At 39.4% G+C, this 22,848-nt stretch overlaps 2 protein-coding genes across 2 annotated transcripts; both read left to right on the top strand.

The window, feature by feature from the left end:
• Positions 1-87: 87 nt before the first annotated feature.
• LOC116258824 (mitotic checkpoint protein BUB3.3-like) lies at positions 88-21,079 on the top strand. The gene is made up of 14 exons (XM_031636239.2): positions 88-275; positions 354-484; positions 755-837; positions 1,284-1,538; positions 3,074-3,155; positions 10,797-10,877; positions 11,010-11,088; positions 11,378-11,478; positions 13,088-13,145; positions 15,954-16,205; positions 17,482-17,604; positions 17,699-17,755; positions 17,846-17,920; positions 20,748-21,079. The coding sequence occupies exons 1-14, from the start codon at positions 159-161 to the stop codon at positions 20,847-20,849; spliced, it is 1,596 nt and encodes a 531-aa protein (XP_031492099.1). The 5' UTR covers positions 88-158; the 3' UTR covers positions 20,850-21,079.
• Positions 4,394-7,782, top strand: LOC126410296 (uncharacterized). Its single transcript, XM_050079089.1, has 2 exons — positions 4,394-7,045; positions 7,327-7,782. Exon 1 carries the CDS (start codon positions 5,963-5,965, stop codon positions 7,004-7,006), a length of 1,044 nt encoding a protein of 347 aa, XP_049935046.1. The 5' UTR covers positions 4,394-5,962; the 3' UTR covers positions 7,007-7,045; positions 7,327-7,782.
• Positions 21,080-22,848: the final 1,769 nt, after the last annotated feature.

The raw sequence follows: 22,848 nt of genomic DNA, 5'->3' as shown, positions 1-22,848 counted from the left end.
ATCCTTCCCTGCTGTAGTGAGACGGGAAATTCCTTTTCATGGATTTAAATTGAAACACGAGCGCTTGAGCGCGCCAAAGGTCCTCTGTCCCACGCATTTGAGCGTCAGCTTCTCTCGCTCTGTTTCACACACACACACAGAGACAGTGTGTCAGGAGGATGAACGAAGAGGGCAGCGGCAACAGGTTGATGATGGAGGGCTCTTTCGACGACGCCATCACTCGAATCAGATTTGCCCCTCATTGCAACAACCTCCTCGCCTCTTCCTGGGATTCCGTAACGACCAATCTCTCCCCCACTATCTCTCTCCCTCTCCCTCTGTGCTACTAATTTTTGTCTCAATTGGGTGTCTAGACTCTTCGCTTGTACGACGGGGAAACCTCATCGTTGAGGCTTACTACTCCATCAGAATCGCCCCTTCTCGACTGTTGTTTCGAGGACGACGCCCTGGCCCTCACTGTCGGCGCCGATTTCTGCGTCCGGAGGTGAGCTCCTAGTCAGTTGACAACGGCGTGGAGGACGAGCGGATGGGGCTAATGGGTCTGCTCCATTCATCAATCTCAGCACCTACATGCTACCAAATGATTCTCAAATCTTACTTACCATCTTTATTTCTGCGTCGCAAGTTGAGATTTTTTTGAGCCTTGAACATGTTGTGGGCTTGAACAATGAGATGATAAGTTTGTTAGGTAACGAAAATTTCATAAATTTGTTACTTAATAATGGAACTTTGTATGTTGGTGCATTTTTTACAGATATGATCTAGGCTCAGGGAGCAGTAGCATACTAGGGAAGCATGATGACTTAGCGAGCTGTGTTGAATATTCAAAGGAAACTAGTACGTGGATTATATTTTTTCTTGTTGATGCCACTGCCTATGATGATTGATATTTTGATAAAATGTTTTCATCTATTGTATATTCTTCTTTCTGGGTTTTCATATCAATATGGCATTCTGGTCTTCCTTTTTCATTTGAAATTGTCAGCCAGATGTTAGATCCATCATTTTCATATATATATATATATATATATATCCATGTCACGTTTTTTTCCCGTTGTCCATGGAGACTGTAAGAAGCACAAAGCTTGAACCAAATTATAATCCTAAAGTTTAATGGATAAAATAGAGAATTTATTATATTCTGGCTTTAGTGGTGAACTTTATCAGATCATCTTCAAATGGCACCGCAAGAGTTCATTTACATCTGATTCCATGCTCGATAGCTTGTCTTCTGTGATAGCTTTTGCAGGTACCAGCTGTTGTTTATTCTTCTAATTTTGCAGATCAGGTAATTAGTGCTGGTTTTGACAAACAAGTTATGTTTTGGGATACTCGTGAGACGAACAGCAATCCTATCTGCGCACAAACGGTAAAGGCAGAGGTCGATTCAATGTCTCTTTCTGGAGTTCATTTGCTCGTGGCCACGGCTGCAACTATTGGTATGTACGACTTACGGGCTTTGAGTGGGCCAGTCCAGTCTAGCGAGTCCACCACTAAGTATCATGTGAGATGCATTCGTTCTGCCCCTCACGGTCGAGGTATTTATTCCTTTTACTGCCCATAAAACAGTGGATTTGTTGGCTGTATTGCTTGACGTGTATTTTAAATTTTAATTAGGCATCGGTTTAGCATGTTTCCATTTCATCATACAGATGTCCATGTCTGTATGATATTGATTGTGCATCTCTGATTCTCTGTTGCATGTATATTGCTATCTGCCTGTGCACTTCATTAGAACTGTACCATACCAATATTTTCATTTTGGGTTTAGAGTTAACAAAATGTGGTAAATATTGTAGAAAATTTTCTTTCGAGGCAGTAAAGAAAGTTTCTTTTAATCTTTTTTCCTCCTCTAAAGATTTTATACGAATGAATTCACAAATTTCAGCAAACTAGATTACAAATTTACAGCTAACCTCTGGTTCAGTAACTTCAGTTATTTTGGAGTGCAGTGGCAGGTGTAGCAAATCTATGACCTTGATACCATTTGCAAGTAGGCCAAACATCATTGAAAACAAGAACATATAATGATGTGAAGTGATTTTTTTTACAAATAAAAACATTTTATTGACCAGGTTCTCCTTGATCTTATGCATCATATCCTTTTTGTTAAGTTATCTAGTTACCTAATAGAATAAACCTGTGATCCTTCAAATTCTGAGCATATTTTTATCATGATGTCATTTTTTTCACGTAGTTGATGTACACAACTTGCAACTAAGAAGTTAGCCAAAGCTTCCTAGACAAGTCACATGGACTCTTTCAAAATAGCACCACACCCGTTTTGACAGAACTTGGTGCATGTGATGGCTGGGTGCGGCCATAGACATTCTGCTTTCTTCTTTATTGAATCAATCTAGAACCATAGCTTGTTAATTATTAATTTTGTTGTTTGTAGACAATTATATATGTCCTACCCCTCACTCCACACATCTGACATAAGTCCCTGGAGTACAGAAATACATGCAACTTATTAAGTTTTGTGCAAAGAGTGCGTTATAACCCATGGCCGCCTGCCAGGTGGAGGCCGCTCCTCCGTTGTGGTGTTCAACGACTCGTATTCTGCACTGCAGCACAAGTTTGAGTATGCATTTTTAGTCACTGATGCTCCTTTGGCAGAAAAAAAACCATAATATATTATGCTGTAAGTGTTGCAACTTGCAACTGTCATGGGATTGTGAAACAAACGAGATACTGCATTTCACAAGCATCTGATTTCAAAATCATGTTCCTTACTGCAGTGATCATGTTCTATATGTGTATAACTGTATATATTGGAAGATATACGTGATACTCAGGGTGTGTCTTATATGAAACTTATCTGCCACATTAAAAACTGCAAATATCAAACATTGCTTACTAAAAACTATGCAGCAAATATGCTTGTAATAGCAATTATACGAAAGAATAGGATACAGTGACAAACATACAAGTGGAACAATTGTGTCAGAAACATAGGCCGTTTAAATAAGTAGTGCAGCTTAAATAAATCTTACATTTCTCCATTTTCATCCATGGTTCTACTTCAATCACATCCAAAATTTGACTTTCTTGGACATGCCTTCATCTTCAGGATATGCTGTTGGAACAGTAGGAGGGAGCGTAACACTGTGCTTCTTTGATGACCAATCTAACAAAGTGCAAGCCAATAATAGGTCAGTGTAAAATTTTACTTTCTTTATCCATGCCAATAAATTTAGTCAAGTAAAGTAAAGAGCAGTTTAGAGAGGCCCACTAGGATGCTTCTCATTCCCTCCTTTTCTTTGGCCAACAGTTAATTCTCAACAAATTTGGAGCTTTATTAAGTCAATGAGATTTTCTGCTTACTACAAAACCAATGATAGTTCCTGTTAATATGTATATGAGTTTGTATCATCACACTAGGAATTACAAGTGCTCATTAACTGGGTTAGGTGCTCCATTGACAAAAGTCTGCCTTGGTGCACTTAGGCCCTAAGTGGCCACGTTTTTTACTAGGCATGAAAAGATTGTCTTAAATTTCCTTTTTTCTCCTCCTCCTTCTTCTTCTTCTATTTTTGCTCTTTCTTTGTTCCTCTCTTGTTTCTTTTTTCCCTTTTCTCTTCCTTGTTCTTCCTCCTCCTCTTTCTTTTCTTTACTATTTTTGGCCTGCATAGGAGCCGCTTAGTCCTTTTTGAACTTAGGATCACACGCTCCTCAATCTGGAGGCCTTTACCAGTTCTCCTAAGTCCTTTCTTACCAATAGAAGACAATGCAGTCCAAAGATCCACCACCTAGGCCTGAGTAGCACTTTTGACTGACCCCTTTGTATAGGCAACTGCTATCAGTTCTTTGTCACGCCTGATAGCAATATACATGGCAGCTTCTACCACTTGGGAACTGCTTATGTAAAACTGCAGTCCTCATCACCAGTCCTATACATGATATAGCTGCATATTTGAATAGTGTTGTCAAGTGCACAGGAAGGCGTTGTCAGACCACTTAATGCATCAAAACTGTTGTGAGACGTATCATGGTACCTCACACACTTTCTTTCTTTATTTTTAATTTTTTTTTTGAAGCATGCTTTTCCTTTTATCCTCTTTCCAAAGGGTGTCTTTTCCTGCATTTGGCTAAGGAATAGTTGCAATTACTCAAATGGAAGCTTGTATGAGTTCAGAACCCTGGGTCTGCATCTCTTGCAGGAACTCAAGGATAATACTTCCTGCAGGCTCAAAGCAGCGGGATCTAGGATCTAAAGCCAACATTTCCCGGTGAACGGTACAAGAACCAACAACTTGTACCTTCTGGTGAGAAAATAAGAATTCCCAACAATCCATAAGAAAAAAAGAGAATATATAGATTCTGACGGTGTTTGGACGGATCCCACTTACCCAATAAAACTGGAATAAGCTCCGGGCGCTGGGTAGTCACCCTTTGTGGGGACTCTGATAAGTAGCTGCACATTGAAACCCTCATTTGGTTAACGGTTTTTTTTTGCAGACAAATAATAGAAGATCGAGAGAGAGAGAGTACCAATGTGTGGATACAGAATTAGTGCTCAGAATCTCTTGAACAGAAATGTTATCATCTCTATCTTCTAGTTCTCGGCAAGAAAAGCGGCAACATTGATGAAGGGATGGTCGAGACTAACAGAAGCATAGATGGAGGGGAATTTGTAGAGAGAGAGAGAGCGTGGGGTTCCTTAAAAGGGTTTCTCCCTTTTCCTGTCTGTTCCTTTCATAGTTAGTAGGAGAAGCAATGATGAATTAGAGACCTGGGACTGGCATGAAAATAGAGTGGCTCTGGGATTGGAGTTCTGCACTTTATCTTTTTCAAGTTCGTTGTACATCTGACTTAACACTGATCTCAAGCTGATACGTTTGCACCCTAGCTTCTAACATATCAGCAACTCTGGGTGTACTGCACATTGTCACTGGAAAATATATGGAGTTGCATGCAGCTGAACATTGAGTATTCCCATGGTTAATACAACATTTTTCCTATGGATAATTTAAATATTTAATGCAACTTTTTTTTTTCTTAATAAATTTAGGGCCCATGTTTTTGTTTCACATCTTACTATGTGTGTTAAAGATACAAAAAAGGGGTTTTCTGAAATATTAGGAAGTTAGGGAAGGTCTCTTTAAATGTTTTGTTACTTTTAGTGGACTTCTCTTGTAATTTTCCCTAACCCTAATCTCTTAATAGAGATTAAGGTCACGTAATGCAAGATAACTTTTTGCTGCCTCTCTCTCTCTCTCGTAACATGGTATCAGAGCGGGTGTGGGCGTCGACGGCAGAGTGCACTTTCCTGTGACCTTCTCCGGCGATCACCATCTTCTCTGGCGACAATTTTTCCGGCGAACAGCCAAGTGAGTTCGTTCCTTTTTTTTTCTTTCGTTCTCTCCCTTGTCACCGCTACTCCTTATTCCCTCTTATCACCCAATAAGGAGACAGTGAGGGAATAGGGGTTGGGCGTGCCGTGAGAAGGAGGACCTGATCACGCCTATGTGGAAGGCGTGATCAGATCCTCATATTGGTCGTATGAAGAGACTATTGTGGATGCAGCGTGACGTGTGACGCTGTGGTTTGTGATGATCGTAAATACAGTTTCGGTAAAGTCAAGCTGCGTGAGGTGTTGTGGATGCTTTGTGGAGTCTATGTGCTGCTTATAAATTCAAGTTTTTGAATATGATCAGATTTTTTCTATAGATCGTGGATACAAATTCAGTAAAGAAAGGCTGCGTGAGGACTGTTGCTGATCCTTAGTACAAGTTTTTTGTTTGATTTCGTGGATTTCTTTGACACGTGGACAGGAAGTTTTATGAGAACTAGCTGCTGTTATAAGTGGCAGCAGTCTTCAGTCGTTGGGAGCAACAGTCTTCAGTCGTTGGGAGTTCATTCTTGTTTTTGTCATCGGCTGAACCAGATCTGAAGTGACAGTAATTTCCTAGCCCTCTTTCTTTAAACGTTTGCGTCAATCTGGTCTTTTTTATTTACTATGGCTGAAAACAGTAAATCTGAAGGGTCTAATGACTACAAGATGGTTGGGAATTCATTCTCTTATGGAACCACGATGAAACTTAATGGCTCAAATTATGAAATATGGTCTAGGGTATTCATAATGTCGGTGGCTGGTCATAGGAAGAAATATATTCTTGAGGAGGATGAACCTATTGAGAAAAAAGGAATATATGCTGCGTGGGATGAAGATAATTATATTGTTATGTCTTGGATTATGAATAGTGTGGAGTCTCATATAGCCCCAACTATTGCATATTATACCAAGGCCAAGGATATGTGGTCTTTCTTGAGAAAGACATACTCGCATGCCACTAATGTAATCAAGATCCTACAACTAGAAGAGGAGTTATGCAACATTCGACAAGGGGATCAGGACCTATCTCAATATTTTGCTACTTTGACTGCTGCATATGAACGGTTAAAGGCTCTTCGCCCACCTTGCCAGCATTGTTATGCATCACACGTTGAGACTGGTATGGTGGCAAAGTTCTTATCTGGCCTATCTTCAGAATACTCTGTGGCAAAGTCTCAAATTCTAACAGGCAGTGAACTTCCAGATTTAGCAGACACGTATAATAGGCTGAGTCGCTTTGCAGCCACTCTTTCTCAGACTACGCATGACATACCAGTCTCTGCACTTGTGATATCAGGAGGACGGGGCCCTAGTTCTTTTGGAGGCACTAGGGGGCGTGGTACAGGCCGTGGTGCTGGACGTGGCAGATTTCAGTGCTCTTATTGTGGCAAAATTGGTCATCTAGAGGACCGTTGTTGGGACAAATATCCTCACCTCAGGTCTAATGTTTCCTCTGGACGTGGTGGAGGTAGAATCACCACAAGCAGAGGTCCTTCTTCATCCCAGGCAACTCATTCAAAGGCAACAATATCTATGGTTGAGTCTTCTACTGATCCTTCTATATCTATGTCATATTCTCTTAACCTAAGTAAGGATGAATATGATCGTGTTCTTGCTCAGAGGTCTGGCTCTACATCTGCCTCTACATCTACAATGCTGCTGTTGTAGATTCAGCATTCTCTGTTGGTGCTCCTACTGCTGATCCAGGTATGACATGGATGATAGACTCGGGCGCTTCTAGACATTGTTGTAATCAACCACAAAATTTTTCATCATTTGTCAGATTTTCTACACCACAGTATGTTAAGCTGGCTGATGGCAAGTTGTCCCCTGTTTTGGGTAGCAGTGATATTTATCTTCCACATTTAGGAACTATTACACATGTGCTATATGCACCTCAGTTTCCTGTTAATTTGATATCTGTGAAGCAGCTAGCTATCGACTTACAATGTAAAGTCATTTTTGAATCTGACTCTTGTTCTTTTCAGGACTTACCAACTGGGAAGATGATTGGTGGCGGCCATGAGCGTGAGGGCCTTTATTTTTTGTCAATCCCAGTTGATGTTGCTGCATCTTCAGTCCCTTCCAAGCCTTCTCCCTTCCAATGGCATCTCAGATTGGGTCATCCTTCCGTACCAAAACTTCGTCGCATGTTTCCAGACATTCCTGCATCAGAGTCCTTCTTATGTGATGCCTGCCAGTTGGGCAAGCATACACGGAGCAGCTTTCCTTCGAGTCAGAGTCCATCGAGTCAGAGTCCTTTTGATCTCATTCATGTGGATGTATGGGGTCCTAGTCGGGTTCCTTTTCGATCATGTTTTCGATATTATCTTGTTCTAGTTGATGATTTTACTAGAGTCAGTTGGGTTTTCTTGTTAAGGGAAAGATCTGAAGTCATATGTATTCTTCAAAAATTTATCAAGGAAATAAAAACTCAGTTTGGATTCATTGTAAAAAATATTCGCACTGATAATGCTCTTGAATTCAAGTCTTCCATTCTACTTCAGTTTTATGCCGACCATGGAATTCGACCTCAATATACTTGTCCACATACGTCCCAACAGAATGGTGTAGCCGAACGCAAACATCGGCAACTCCTAAATGTAGCTCGTACCCTCATGTTACATTCTCACATGCCTGCCTATTTTTGGGGTGATGCTATCCTTACTGCGTGTTACCTCATTAATAGATTACCCTCTTCCTCCATTCAAGACCGTATTCCAATTCAAATTCTATATCCAGAGCGTTCATTATTTCATTTACCTCCCAAAGTTTTTGGATGCACTTGCTTCGCACATATCCTAGGCCCGAACAAAAGCAAACTTGCTGCCCAAGCCATCAAATGTATCTTTATTGGCTATTCAGCTAATCAAAAGGGATACAAATGCTTTGATCCCGTGACCAAGAAAGACATTATCAGTGCGGATGTTACCTTCTTTGAGTCTCGTCCTTATTTCCCTTCGTCAAGTCCCTCTTCATCTGAGATGCATGCACCTATACTATACCTCTTCCTATTTCACCAGTGTCACTTGAGTCATTTCCATCCTCTCAACCTAGGTCACATGAACGTTTTCTTGAGCCTCCGTTGGTTTACACTCGTCGTCTAGGTCCCTCTCTCAACCGTCCACCAGCATCGTCTCAAGAGGTAAGCTCTACTGATAAGACTGACTCAGGTTTAAGTGATGACTATTCTGCAGCAGATCTCCCTATTGCTATTCGCAAGGGCAAGCGACAGTGTACCTTACATCCTATATCTAATTCTGTCTCTACTGCTCATCTGAGTACACACTTAGTACAGTTTGATCAAGCTTTATCTAGTCATGTTATCCCGTCCTCGCACCATCACGCCCTGTTAGATCCACGTTGGCGACAAGCTATGCAGGAGGAAATGGATGCTCTTCTTTCTTGGGAGACTTGGGATTTGGTAGACCCCCCAACACGCTGTGATGTGGTTGGCTCACGATGGGTATTCACCATCAAATATCATTCTGATGGGTCAGTTGAAAGGTTCAAGGCCCGTCTTGTCGCAAAAGGTTATACTCAGACTTATGGTGTTGACTTCTTTGAGACCTTTTCGCCTGTGGCCCGGTTGGGCACTATTCGCTTGATTATCTCTCTTGCTGTCCAACGAGAGTGGCCTCTTTTTCAATTGGATGTCAAAAATGCCTTTCTGTATGGAGACCTTTCTGAAATTGTTTATATGCAGCAACCACCTGGTTTTGAGCGACAAGGGGAGTGTTCCAAGGTATGCAAGTTAAAGAAGGCTATTTATGGACTCAAACAGAGTCCCCGTGCATGGTTCCAAAAGCTTACTGAAGTGTTATCTAAGTGTGGATTTAGCCGATCCCAGCTTGATCACTCATTGTTTATCAAGCGAGGCTCAGCAAGACTTGTGATATTGATTGTCTACGTGGATGATATTGTTCTTACAAGGGAAAATGATCAAGAGATAGCTCAAACAAAGGAGTTTTTACAGCAACACTTTGTTACGAAAGACCTTGGACAACTTCGTTATTTTCTTGGTATTGAGGTGGCTCGTAGTAATAAAGGAGTTGTAGTGTCTCAAAGGAAATATGCTCTTGATCTTCTACAGGAAACGGGACTATTGGGGGCTAAACCTGCCACACTTCCCATGAATCCTCGCATTCATATACATGATGATGACTCAGAGCCGTTTGACTCTAGATCTTACAGATCTCTGATAGGGAAACTGTTATATTTGACTGTCACTCGTCCCGACATTAGCTTTGCTGTGAATAAGTTGAGCCAATTCATGGAAAAACCCCGAAAAGTTCACTGGGATGCAGCTCTAATGATTGCAAGATACTTGAAATCAGCCCCGGGAAAGGGGCTATGGTTCAAGAAAGGAGAATGTGTTGACATCGAGGCGTATAGTGATGCTGATTATGCTGGATCTGTAGATGATAGGAAGTCTACTACCGGGTTTTGTGTCTTTGTGGGCGGTAATCTTATTTCCTGGAGGAGCAAGAAGCAGAATGTTGTGGCTCGTTCTAGTGCTGAGTCGGAATATAGGGCTATGGCTCAAACTGTGGCTGAAATGTCGTGGGTTACATCACTACTTGTAGAGTTGGATGTCTCAGTGAATCTCCCAATGAAGATGTATTGTGACAACAAGGCAACTACATATATCGCTAACAATCCTGTCTTCCATGAGCGGACTAAACACATTGAAGTGGATTGCCACTATATTCGGGACTTAGTTCAAGGAGGAATTGTTAGCACTATTCATGTCTCCTCAGAAGATCAGGCAGCAGATATTCTCACTAAAGCTCTTCCCATAGGCGATTTCCTGAGATGTTGTAACAAGCTGAGCATGGTTGACATATATGCTCCAGCTTGAGGGGGAGTGTTAAAGATACAAAAAAGGGGTTTTCTGAAATATTAGGAAGTTAGGGAATGTCTCTTTAAATGTTTTGTTACTTTTAGTGGACTTCTCTTGTAATTTTCCCTAACCCTAATCTCTTAATAGAGATTAAGGTCACGTAATGCAAGATAACTTTTTGCTGCCTCTCTCTCTCTCTCGTAACAATGTGCATGACTTTCAACACAAAGAACCTACTTGCTCTTTGATATTTTGGTCATGGAGCTTACATTACAGGCCCAATGCGTCGCTTTGCCTCATTGCATTTGACAACATTTTACAGAGATATAACTTGAAATAAACTAACTCAGGCATGCAGTCCTTGTGGCATCACATTTGAGAATCACATAATTGTGTCCATGACATAACTTTCTTCATTTAAATTATGGCCAACAATGGGCTTATGCACACACTTCTTTCCCTACATATTCATCTTCTACTCTCCGACATGTTTTTGTTGACACAGATATTGCTTCAACAAGTAATCTGAAGGAGTGGTTGAGATGTTCTTTCTGTGGCATTTAGTTCTCCTGGCTCCTAATATTAATGCTGAACCAACTATTTGTTGGATGACAGATACACATTTTGGTGTTCTCCAAAGTCAAGAAATGGAAGGCATCACGTAGTTCCTGTGAATGACATTGTATTTCATCCAAAGTATGCACTCCCTCTTCTCCCTCCCCCTCCCTCTCTCTCTCTCTCTCTCTCTCTCTCTCTCATATATATATATATAGTAGCATATATGTAGAGTTGCTATAAGGACTTCATTCTGATGTTTGCTGATTATAGGGACAATACATTCATCACAGCAGACTTTGAAGGGCATATCATTATTTGGGATGGCCAGAGTAAGAGGAGATTGTTCGAGGTACTTTCGTTTCCTTTACAGTTCCAAGTTACATGGCTTTAATATTTTGGAGGTTTTTGAAACTATTTGAAGTATGTGTATGTGGTGCTTTTGTTCACAAATTTACATGTTACTGTAGCTTGGGAGAAGAATATGATAACAATTTCAATATTCTTGTAATGTATCAAAATGATAATGTGGACAGAACCAGTTAGTTCATGCATTTCATTTGCATGTTGGCATGGTTTCACCTAGTTCTTTTCTACTTCTAACGATTTTATGTTTGTTACTAATTTCCTTGTTTTTGCAGTTCCCAAAGTGTCCTCTAAGTATTGCATCAATATCTTACAACCATGAAGCTCAATTATTTGCTGTAGCTTCAAGCTATACATATCAAGGAAACCATCACTTGTAAGCATATGTTCTGAGCCTTCTGTCATGTTTGCCTTTTCTTTTGTTTTGCTTAATCATGATGAAGTTTGTATTAGGTATAAAGTAGTAAACCATAAGGCATCAAACCTTCGTGATTGGAGGGGTTGGGGCTAGCTTTTTTTTTTTTTGGAAGTATCTATTATGCGTTGCAATTCATTAAACATGATGATGTCTTCTTAAGATGAATAATGCTCGAAATGTTGGAGTCTGGAGATGGTCGTAGTTGCTACCTAAAATACTTCGAATTATATCATTACTTTTTGTTAGAAACTGAAGAAATGTAAAATCTTATTGAAGAATGACAGTTCTTTAAATATGTGTAACCTTACCAGGTGAATGGGTGGAGGTACTGAACGGATTTTGAAGGAAGAAATGTGATGGCACATAAAGTTTTAAAACAATTTTTGGTTTTCTTTTTACGAAATGTTAATCGTGAACTTAAAAGGATACTGTGAGAATATCGACAGTGCCTGACTCAAATGACCAAGGTAAAATTTTACAGCACATTCGTGCATCAACTGTCAAGGAGCAACCAACTCCTTACTAGAAAATCAGAGATGGCTTATGAAAAGTAGGCAAGTTTACAGAGGGAAGCACAAGGCCTCTTAATCTGATTTCCAGATCAAATGACCATTTCTTTCCAAAATTGCTGCAGTAAAAATGCTAAAAACTTTTATTGGGAAAAGCGTTGGGGCATGGACATGATATTTTGAGGCTTGCTGTAATGAGAAATTGGATTTTACTTCCATTAGAATTAAAAGACTTGACAGTTCAAAGAATCCTGCGAGTAGAAGCCTTGTGAGAGAGCCTACATGCCTCAAAGCTTGATGAAGGGTCTTGAATGGCTGATTTGAAGCATGCTGCTTAGGTTGCTGCTTGTAGGTCAGGTCTTGCCTGTCAAGTTTCAGTGCACGATGTGTTCCAAGTATCATAGCCACTTCCCCATTTGCTGGAATTTCCCCTCAGCTCCAGATTAAAATTGCGACCAAAACTTAGTCACCTGTCATCCAAAATTGACGCATAAATTAAATTTTGCCTTTAAAATCTGGCTTTTAACCAAGTTTCTGCTGTTGTCCAACTGGCCCCTTAGATTGCTTGTTCAGTAAGAAGCTTTACTGACAAGCCTACGTACATAAGACGGACAAGAATCTGCATATTGGAAGTGCTTGGATAAATGCATCTGTTGGATCTAGGCACATCAATGTTAAGTGTGTCACATGTGTGGATCTTTTTCATGTTAAGAATCAGTTCCTTTCGGTTGATTGTTTTCCTTCCAAAACTTCTTTTACTCATCATTCTTATATGATAACTAGTGATCTACTCGTCTCTTGATTTCTTTGCTTGCGCTACCTGATATTACATCAGGTTGTGGTTGTTGATGGAAATTGAGGATCCAGTTCTGTCCGGATTATTGCATTCTCCGTTTCGATTTCTTGATGATTATCTCTCTTGCCATTCCTTAAAACAGATGGCTGTTTAGAAGCTTAGAAGTGTCATTAATCCCTGAAGTTATTTATTCACTATTTTTGGCTTTATTGATGTGTCATGTTCTATATTTATTGATCATGGGTTTGCTTTGCTTCTTAAGGGGACTACCTCAAATATTCCTTTACAAAATGGACGAGTTTGTTGCTGGAAAGCACAAGGCAGTTTGGTAACTTGCTGAAGAAGGGCAAGCTGGATTTCTGGCCCTTGTACCATGAAGATGTGGATCCAGCATATCTGTTTTAGTACTGAACCACCATTAGCTATGGTGGTATTCTTGTGATTTGCATAAATTTAATCTTATAGAGAAAAAGCTGGTACTCTAATCTTGTCCCTTACACGATTCGTTTTATTACTTTCCTGTTAAAACTCAGGGCAGCAAGACTTCAAATCATTTTAGACCATCTTTTTGTCATAGATTGAGCTCTTGAATTTTCTCTTTCTCAGAAGTGAGTTGACCATGTCTTGTAGCTGACCAGATTTACTCAGGTGAAAGTGATTGCATACACGTTTGTATAGTTCAGTTGTTTAATCTATGCAAAGATCAGCAGGTGCAGATTTAGTGGGTGGTAAAATTTTATTTCTTATGAGATTCAGAGGTTTGTTCGGACTCCAAGACTCAGATATTGTTATTTATAACCAGCAAGGATGCCAATGAATATTTGGTGAAGGAAAAAGTTCTATCTTTTTCTATGAGATTTAATGATTTATACTTATCGAATCCAATCTCCTCTATATTCTCCAACTTTACTTTTAGCATCTAGTGATAGCTACATGCTATGTGCACGTATTTTTATAAACTAATAGTGGGTCAATTAATTAAAAAAATTAATGGCAACCTAGACAAAGCTTACTAACTTTTTTCTTTTACTTCGTAATAACAACATCGTCACTCCAAAGACGAGGACTGGATCAAGGATCCGCGCCTTCCCTTACGGAAAGGTCCATTCCAACCACGAATTGTTGATTTTAGAAAATCTAAAGTCATATGGGTACCTTAGTAAGGTCCCTATACTTGCGTCTTTGTAGTTTGTACTATCACTGCAAAGTGATTGCTAGGGCATACTTGGGTACTTTTTGGATCAAAACTGATTCCAACTATTTACTTTTACTTAGATGTAGCTTGTTTTTAACTTATCTTCTATTTTATCTTTTAGAGCTATTGGTAATTAACATATGCTATTTTTATTTAGAAAAATTCGTCCAGATGTTGAACGGATAAAGAACAATCTCAGTTCTTGAGTTGAAACAAAAAAAAATTGGAAAAATGTGTTAACTAATATTACATAATAAAAATGTCACGTCACCTTTTTCTCCTTGTTGATCTCTTAATCACCAATTTGATAAAGATTAAAGAGTTAAGATTGTTCCTTTCTAGCATTTAAGTGTGTATCACCTACCAGTTTCTCTTTTTATTTATATTACTTGTTTATTTAAATGTTGATTTTTTGTTGTATTGTGTGCATGCATATATATAAATATACATATGGATGCAGGTGAAAGTTTACAACCATTTTAGAAAATGTGTGTATGGTAAGGAAAATGGTTGTAAACTTTCACCTGCATCCATGTGATTTTAGGAGAAAATGTGATTTCTATTTCAAGACAAGACATTGGCAGTTATGGAAGATGCCCATGTTGTGACAACTTCAGAGGGAGCCTTTACTAATTTCTGCCAAGCGGTTCAGTAAATTGGCTGAACTACGAAAGCGGAAGCAATTGTGAATCGAAACAACATTTTAGAACTGTATGGTTTATGTAAGGACTAGAGAACCAGCACAGAAAAACAAAAAAAATATAAAAATTAAAAAATATCAAAATGATTAAAATACACTACTTGTCTCTCTTTCATCAGACCTTCTGTCGATTCGATTTCAAGAGGCCAATTCATTCGTCTGATCCACCAGCATAGTTGAATCAGCGAAAAATTTAAAACCAATTACAAAATGAACGTTCTTAGAGTATTTAAAAATAGTTAAAAGTTGATATGTAGAACTCTTGAATCAAAATTCCAGACATGTGATTCTATCCTGGTGGTGGAATAATGATCCTAGAAATTTGGAATTTTTTCATCTTTCTTGAGGACGTGTATCATGATGTTTTAAATTTATCATTTATAGAATTTTAATTCCTGTTTTATCAACTCATCATTTTCGATTCTGTAATCAGAGCTCCTGCCTACCAAACATAAAGGAAAATTAGAAATTGGAATTTTCATTAATCAAAATTCCCGCCTATCAAACATAAAGAAAAATTAGAAATTGGAATTTTCATTCTAATTTCAGTTTGAAGTGGAATTCTGTTTCTAGAATTTTAATTCCCAAATAGAACACTGACTATACATAGTTATACACACACACATATACAAAAACATGCCGTGGTTAAAATGTTAAAAACCATTTTTTCATAAATCATTGCTAAAGCTATTATAAAATGTCGCTGCACCATAAGCCATGACTGATGCTAATTTAGTGAGTATATATATATATATATATATATATATATATATATATATATATATATATATATATATATATATATATATATATATATATAAACAAATAGTCTCAATGTAGTTGGCATACAAGTCAAAAAGATAAAAAAAAAGATTTGTAATGAAACTCATATTCTGCGATGCTCATTGATCCGCCGTTTGAGGTACCATTTAAAAATATAATTTAGTAAATAATATATAACACAAAAACTACTTATGTTTTAAAAAAATATCAGCAAAATATCTTAAGATAAATAAATTATCATATCATGATAGGCACGTCATACCCCACGGCCTCGCACCTTCTCGTTCAACTTCCTTTTCCTTTACAGAGGAAGATCCTGATCGTCGATTGTCGGATTGATCGAACGGCTGAAAATGTCCGCAGGTGCCGAGAATTTCTCGGTTCAAGCGAGAACCGACAAGTGCGAGAGCGGCTGAGATGCACGTTACACGCCGGCCGTGCTATAAGTAGGCGTCCGCCTGCGTCGCCTTCCTTCCTTCCTTCCCTCCCCCGCCTCTGTTCTCGGACTCTGCTGCCGCTGCTGCTGCTTTTTGTTCAGCTTCTCGTCTTCTTCTTCTTTCTCTGAGGCAGCCAGTGACCATGTCGGACGAGGAGCACCACTTCGAGTCGAAGGCTGACGCCGGCGCATCGAAGACTTACCCTCAGCAGGCCGGCACCATCCGTAAGAATGCATACGTCGTCATTAAGAACCGTCCTTGCAAGGTTTGGCTTCCTTCTTCATAGCCTTTCTCTTTGTTGACTCCATTCTTCCGTCTCGGCCGAGTAATCTGGAGTCCTGGATTTCATGAATTCATAAGGTCCATCCCGAGGTTACTGGATTTGGTTGCCGAATCGCTGTGGATTCTGGTTTCTCATGGTCGTTGTGGTTTTTTCTTGGGGAAGGATCCTAAATGGTGGTTTATGGTCCGTATTACTGGTCAGAGAGTGATCTTTTAATTTTTTTTCTTTTTGTTTTTAGAGAGAAAAGGTGTCTTTTCGTCGGTTGAAATTGTTCTGTTTTGAATTTTGAGACGGCCTTAGTTCAGGTGGTGGATCGAAAGGGAGACCATGAATTCTTATTTTGATGTGTTTGGAGGTCATTGGTTCTTTCGGCTACTTGAGTTTGTGCTTCTGGTTTTCCTGATATTGTGGCTACCTCTCTGATTTGTTATGGGGAAATTAGGGTTGAGACAATTCAGGGTAGCTCAAAAGCGCCATTGATAGGCTGCCTGGTTGATTGTGATCTGTGTGTGTTTCGTGGAGTTAATGCTGGCTACTTTCTTCTCCCCCTGACGCACTCGCACAGGAGTGCAGGACTCACACACACACACACACACACACACATCTAGCTTGTTTGAAGTCATGAAAGGGTTGATAGACACTCTTGTTTTCTTAATTCTGCAGCTTTAGTTTTCATCTAGCTTGTTTTGAAGTCATGGAAGGGTCGACAGACACTCTTGCATTCTTAATTTAGCATTTCTTTGACATCTCTCCATGAACCGGTGAAAAAGTTGAGAGCTGTTAATCTCTCTCTCTCTCTTCTTTCTTTCCTAGCTTGTTTGAACTTTGAAGTCATGGATGGGCTGGCAGACAGTCTTGATTTCTTAATTCTGCTTGAAGTTGTGCTCATGCTTTCTTAACTCTGCAGTTTTTTATCACTTTTTTGGCAATCTCTCATTTAATCCGTAAAAAGGTTGAGAACTGTTATCTCTCTCTCATCCTGTTCGTTTGAAGTTCGCTGTCGTGTTCTTAGTTTCACAGTTTTTTATTACTTTTAGTAGCAAGTTCTCTGAGAATCAGTGAAGCAGTTGATAAGTTATTGATCGTATTAACGTTTTTGTGAGAATGAACTCAAATCTTTCTCAGTGGAAAAGTGTGTACGAGCTTGGAATCGATTCCGATGCAACTTTATTACCAATGGTTTGCTTGGGCTGCGAATAATTTTTATCTAAAGAATATTCAAATTTTCACGCAATCAACATTATGCTATTTCCCACAGGTGGTGGAAGTTTCGACCTCCAAGACTGGCAAGCATGGTCATGCCAAGTGTCACTACGTGGGGATCGACATTTTCACTGGGAAGAAATATGAAGATGTTGTCCCCTCTTCTCACAACTGTGATGTAAGAACTTTAATGTTCCTTCCGATAAGCTACTCCTTTGATTATGATTGCTGCTTTGATTGCGTTCTAATGTCACATTTAAATGCGTTACCAGGTTCCCAATGTTACTCGAACTGATTACCAGTTAATTGACATTTCTGAAGATGGCTTTGTAAGCAAATTTTCCTTTCTTTAACGTGCGGACTAATTTACTTTGTCGTGTTAGTCAGCGACTTGTTTTGATGACTTTCAAATCTAACAGGTGAGTCTTCTGACCGAATCTGGGGGCACCAAGGATGATCTTAGGCTCCCAACCGACGATTCTCTGCTTCAACAGGTTGAACTCTGTTTATTTTTCCTTGGTCGCTGGAGTTTATGCGGTTCAATCGTGGCATATGGTGGTTCTGTTATGCAGTTTATCTTGATATAGATTTCTAGTATATTTTGTGCTAGTATATTTCCCCTGCATTTCGCGCTGAAAGGTTGGCTTAGCTTTCTACGGCAGTTTGATTGTATTTAGCAACTGTATCTTGATTTCTCAGTTGGGTGTTCATTGTGCTATATCATTTTCTCTAAAAGTATTTAACACGTTTATTATTGGTTCATCTCATCCTTCTCCCCGTATCAACTTTCTTCTCCTGGACGAACGGGCACTGCCGCTCTATTGTAAACTTAGATGCTTGGTCAGGACTCTCATTATCTCTCTTGTATATATATATATATATTTGTTGAATGTGTAGTTTGAGGCATAACCGCTTTTCATTTTCACCGAAATTTCTCGTGAATAACTTCCGAGAGAAAACGATATATATATATATATATATATATATATATATATATATATAGAGAGAGAGAGAGAGAGAGAGAGAGAGAGAGAGAGAGAGAGAGAGAAGGGGCGACGTGTCATGTTCACCACTCTCCTTTTCCTGCAGATAAAATAAGAATTGTTAACCGACCGTCAACACCTCAACCTTTACGTTGTCCCAATCCTCGAGGTGAGCAGCACGATTTGTCTTTTCGTGTCAGTGGATTGCCGCCACTGCTCGTTGTTTTTCCTGCTTTTTCAGAAAAGGGTCGGGAGGGAGGACTAGGTGGCATTTCCCTGTTTCCTTTTCTGGAAGAGTGTGTACGCAGAGAGAGCGAGAGAGACAGAGCTAGCTGCTCCACGTTGTCGAGACTCTAATTGTTAAAGTTCTTGTGGACCTCTACATGCAATATATGATACTATTGTGCGATGAGACCTGTAATTACAGTGGATTAGCGTGCGATCACGGATAAGCCCTCCTTGGCTTTAAGAGAGAGAGAGAGAGAGGAAGATGCTGAGAAAGAGAGAGAGATGATACAATTTGCTGTCTTCTCACTTCCCAAGTAATGTAATTCCTTTTGTAGTTTGAACATTGCCATTAGGTGTATGTATCTTACCACATTCCTGAAACCATGGATGATAATACTTTCTGCAAAAGTGTGTCGCTCTCATGCCAAGACTTGGTTTTCTTGGCAATAGCTTTTATTTTTTCATTTACCGATCGCTTCTTTTTATTTAATTAATCGAGTTTTAACTTTTATTACTTGTAGAGAGCAATATAGCAAGATCAGCATATGTTGCTCAGTTCGTATGACTACTTATAGTGTGGCCCTGTAAGAAACAATATATATGGCGGGAAAAATGGCAGTATTAAAATAGAAGCCTGTGAATGGCATGGTTTATCTGTGTTTCTAATAATGTAAATCTAAGTAACACGAGTTACCGACTCTGCAAAAAGGTTGCTGAGTGCAATTCAGGTGCAGCAGCAAACAAATTGCTTTCCGTCCTTTGGATGGATGATAAAATGATAGGTTGTTATTCATTAATTATTACTTATTATTTATGAAAATTTTATTGGTAGTTTTATTGTTTATGGACAATTTTATTTGTTATAAGCACACATAGATATATGAATATATGTTCTAGCCGCACCAGCACCAATGTTTTTTGTGAAATAATACTGCAACGGCAATCGTACCTGCGTCCCACAGCTGTGTGACATAGACATAAATTTTTTCCTGATTGTTGTGTTGTTATTGAATTTATCTGCACCACCTACCCACAGTTACAAGATTATTTGATTAAAATGATTCCTAAACCACTGAACTATGTGGGAGGTTGGACTGCTTTAAAGTTTTTAAGAAGGCGAATGTTGGCATAAACCGAGTGTTTGCATTAGCTCCAGGTTGCCATTCCCAAGGATCGAAGGAAAAAGGAATGCTGTCTGTTTAGGCTTACATTGTTATTACGCATCTGTTTTTTGTGAGAGTGAGGATTAAGGGGAAGCTGACCATTATCTAGTTACAAGTCCATTTTGCTGTTTTGTGTTTCCTTAATATTTCACCACGGTTTCGGAGTCATTTCTCCTATTTGGCGGGCTATTTTCGTGCTTCAATTTTGTTGTTTTTCTCTCCTGGCTCTCACGTAGGAGTCAACTACATCTTCGTGACAGATTATTGTAAATCTCAAAATGTGATGCCATAATGGTAGGCCATGCTATCTCAGCCATGGCAACGTGCAACTGACAGTAATTTTTTGGCAAGTCTAATTTTGTAATTGGCCAGAAATGTTGGTTCAAGGTTTTAATATTCTGCTTTTCTTTTATTTTCAGCCTTGTATGGATCCTCGTTTATGTTTCAGATTATTTGTTGGTTGGTTCATGGTTTTCTTCCAACATCCTTCAGGGTGTCTTTGTTAGATCTATTTCTAGGACCTTTTAAAGAATGTGCTCTCTCTCTCTCTCTCTTTATATATATATATATATATATATATATATATGTATATATAGCACACGCACGCACAGGACAAGTATTAAATTTAAGGTTTCAATGTTTCTGCTTTTCATTTTTCCAACGTATATGGATCACTTTTGATGGTTTGTTCCGAGAACTTTAGGAGTTAGGGGGGTTATTTGTTAAGTTTCTTTTCAGGACCTTTTAGAGAATATGTTCTCTCTCTCTCTCGGGGTGTGTGTGTGTGTCTGCACCTGCACCGTGTAAATACCCAAACACACAGATATTATGGTTCTGTTATGCAGACATGAAGTATAATAATTTGCAAGTTACTTGGCTGTGCCACTATCTAGGATGGATCTTTCTTTGTTCATGCGCTGATTACGTCTTTGTGCTGTTACCTGCAGATTAAGGATGGTTTTGGCGAAGGGAAGGATCTGGTCGTGACTGTGATGTCTGCCATGGGGGAGGAACAAATCTGTGCCCTGAAGGACATTGGCCCAAAGTAGGTAAAATTCGGTTCGCCATGGTTTTGGAGTTTGTGAACTTCTCGGGGATTTTGTAAAGCCTTCTGCGAGAGGCCATGTATGTGACACAGAAAGAGTGAACATAAGTAAGCTTCTGTGGGTTTAAATCATCCAGGTGTGAGACTCAAGAAAAAGATAATGTAAGTAGCTGTTGTTGGGTCACATTGCATGATGGTATTTTCCAGAATGAATGTAAGGGCTTGCTTTGTTGATTTGGGTCTAAAGTTCGTTGTCGGCCGGGTTCGCTTTGCGAAAAGCCAAGAGCTTCATAACTCTGATCCTGGATCCAGTCCATTTGCAGCCATGCTAGGATTTCATAGCCAAGGGAATTAGCCTTCTGTCCAAGATTGCAGACCTCAGTAGCCTAGAATTTAGCCTGAAATCCTCTGCGCTTACAATGAACCTGAGATGCTTCAAGGTTAAGGGATTCTTGTTCCGATTATCGCTTTGCCACGTAAAAATCAAGACATCTTATGGCTTTTGTAGTGTGCCATTTTCACTTGTAGCTTGCTTCCCTGCTGATAATCAGATTTAGGTGGTAATTTGCTTTCTATTTAGAAATTTACTTGGGGGAAGCCACTCTAAGATGAGAGACTCTTAGGGCATAAACCTCCAGGTCACTTACCGCCCTATTGTCCTGGGCAAGTGCCTCTGATATTTGAACCAACCACTGGCCGTCTACCAACTGCTGGCCTAACAGTGACACCAAGAACTAGGAAATTTTTGTGGGTACCTCCTAAAGAAAAACAATTCAAGATGCTATGCAGTCTTTATGGGTACCTCTTAAAGAAAACGATTTACAATGCTGGAAAGGGGATTGCTAGACACGTTTGTCTACTTCTCTACCTTTAGTGGGATGATCTTTATCCTCATGAAGTTTGGCAAGACTTTGCTGTCATCTTTTTGTTGCCCTTCTAATAGGCCTGGAAGAACAGCCCAGTTGACTGAATATTTGGGCCGTCTGTGATTTTATATTGGAATAAAAGGTTACTCGTTGAGTCGTCTCAAACATTGTTTAAAGAGGTGACTCTTGGTGGGTTAGGAACAGGGACAAAATAAAACGCGCAATAAATAGATGGTGTGCATCATAATGAGGACATTCAAGTTCTTTTATTCTAGCTGCGTCTATCGAAGCAATGAACAGAAACGAGCCTGAGTCTATCGCGATAAGTGGTCATACCATCTGAACGAGGGTGTGGGTATGAATAGGACGGGATATGCTGATTTTGGATCTTGAGACAGTCAATTCTCCGTCTGCTCGTCTATTCATAAAAAAGATAGTGCTGTAAAATCTTACATAGCTTCTCGGCTAGTGGGAGACTCATTCTAGCATTTTGCCTTTTAAAAGGACGCCGAAAATGGAAGACATGTTTCCTTAATTTCTTTTTATTATTAATAAAGCAAAACTATCATCTCTCTAGTTCCTGGGACCAAAAACTAAAGGTGTATTGATTGCTGAGGTAAAGTATGTCTCGAGTTTGCAGGCTCTTGGGTTTTTATACCCTTGGCCTTTGCCTTTCACAAAAGCTAAAATTAAGTATATCTCTTAAAGTTAAAAAATTAAGTGCATCTTTTTAACGGCATTAAGAGTCAAGAAAAGCATTATGGATAGCAAAATCGGGTTTTTCAGGTTTTTGGAGTGTTTGGGTGCCATCAAAATCGGGGTTGGGTTTGAGAATGACCCAATTTTAACAAAATCTGGTTTTTGTAAGAGAGTGAAAGTGGCAAACTAGGTTATTCAAAAACAGGTTTTGAGAACCCAAAGAAAACTGCCCCATAGCTGGTCAAACAGGCGGCACATCATCCATTTTTTTACGAATTCTACTCCCCTTGGTTGTAAATGATGAGATGCGGTACTTTACCCTTCTTCAATTAGAGTGTTGTGATTCCACTATTTACAGTTCAAGAGAATAGCATCCATAGGAATCAAACAAACCGAGGATGTACCTTTGACCCAATTGTACAGTTTCTTTTATGCTGT

This window comes from Nymphaea colorata, chromosome 8, assembly GCF_008831285.2.
Source record: "Nymphaea colorata isolate Beijing-Zhang1983 chromosome 8, ASM883128v2, whole genome shotgun sequence".
In the NCBI taxonomy this organism is placed as follows: domain Eukaryota; kingdom Viridiplantae; phylum Streptophyta; class Magnoliopsida; order Nymphaeales; family Nymphaeaceae; genus Nymphaea; species Nymphaea colorata.
Note: the sequence above shows the minus strand (reverse complement) of the source record. Positions and strands in the feature narration are given on the sequence as shown.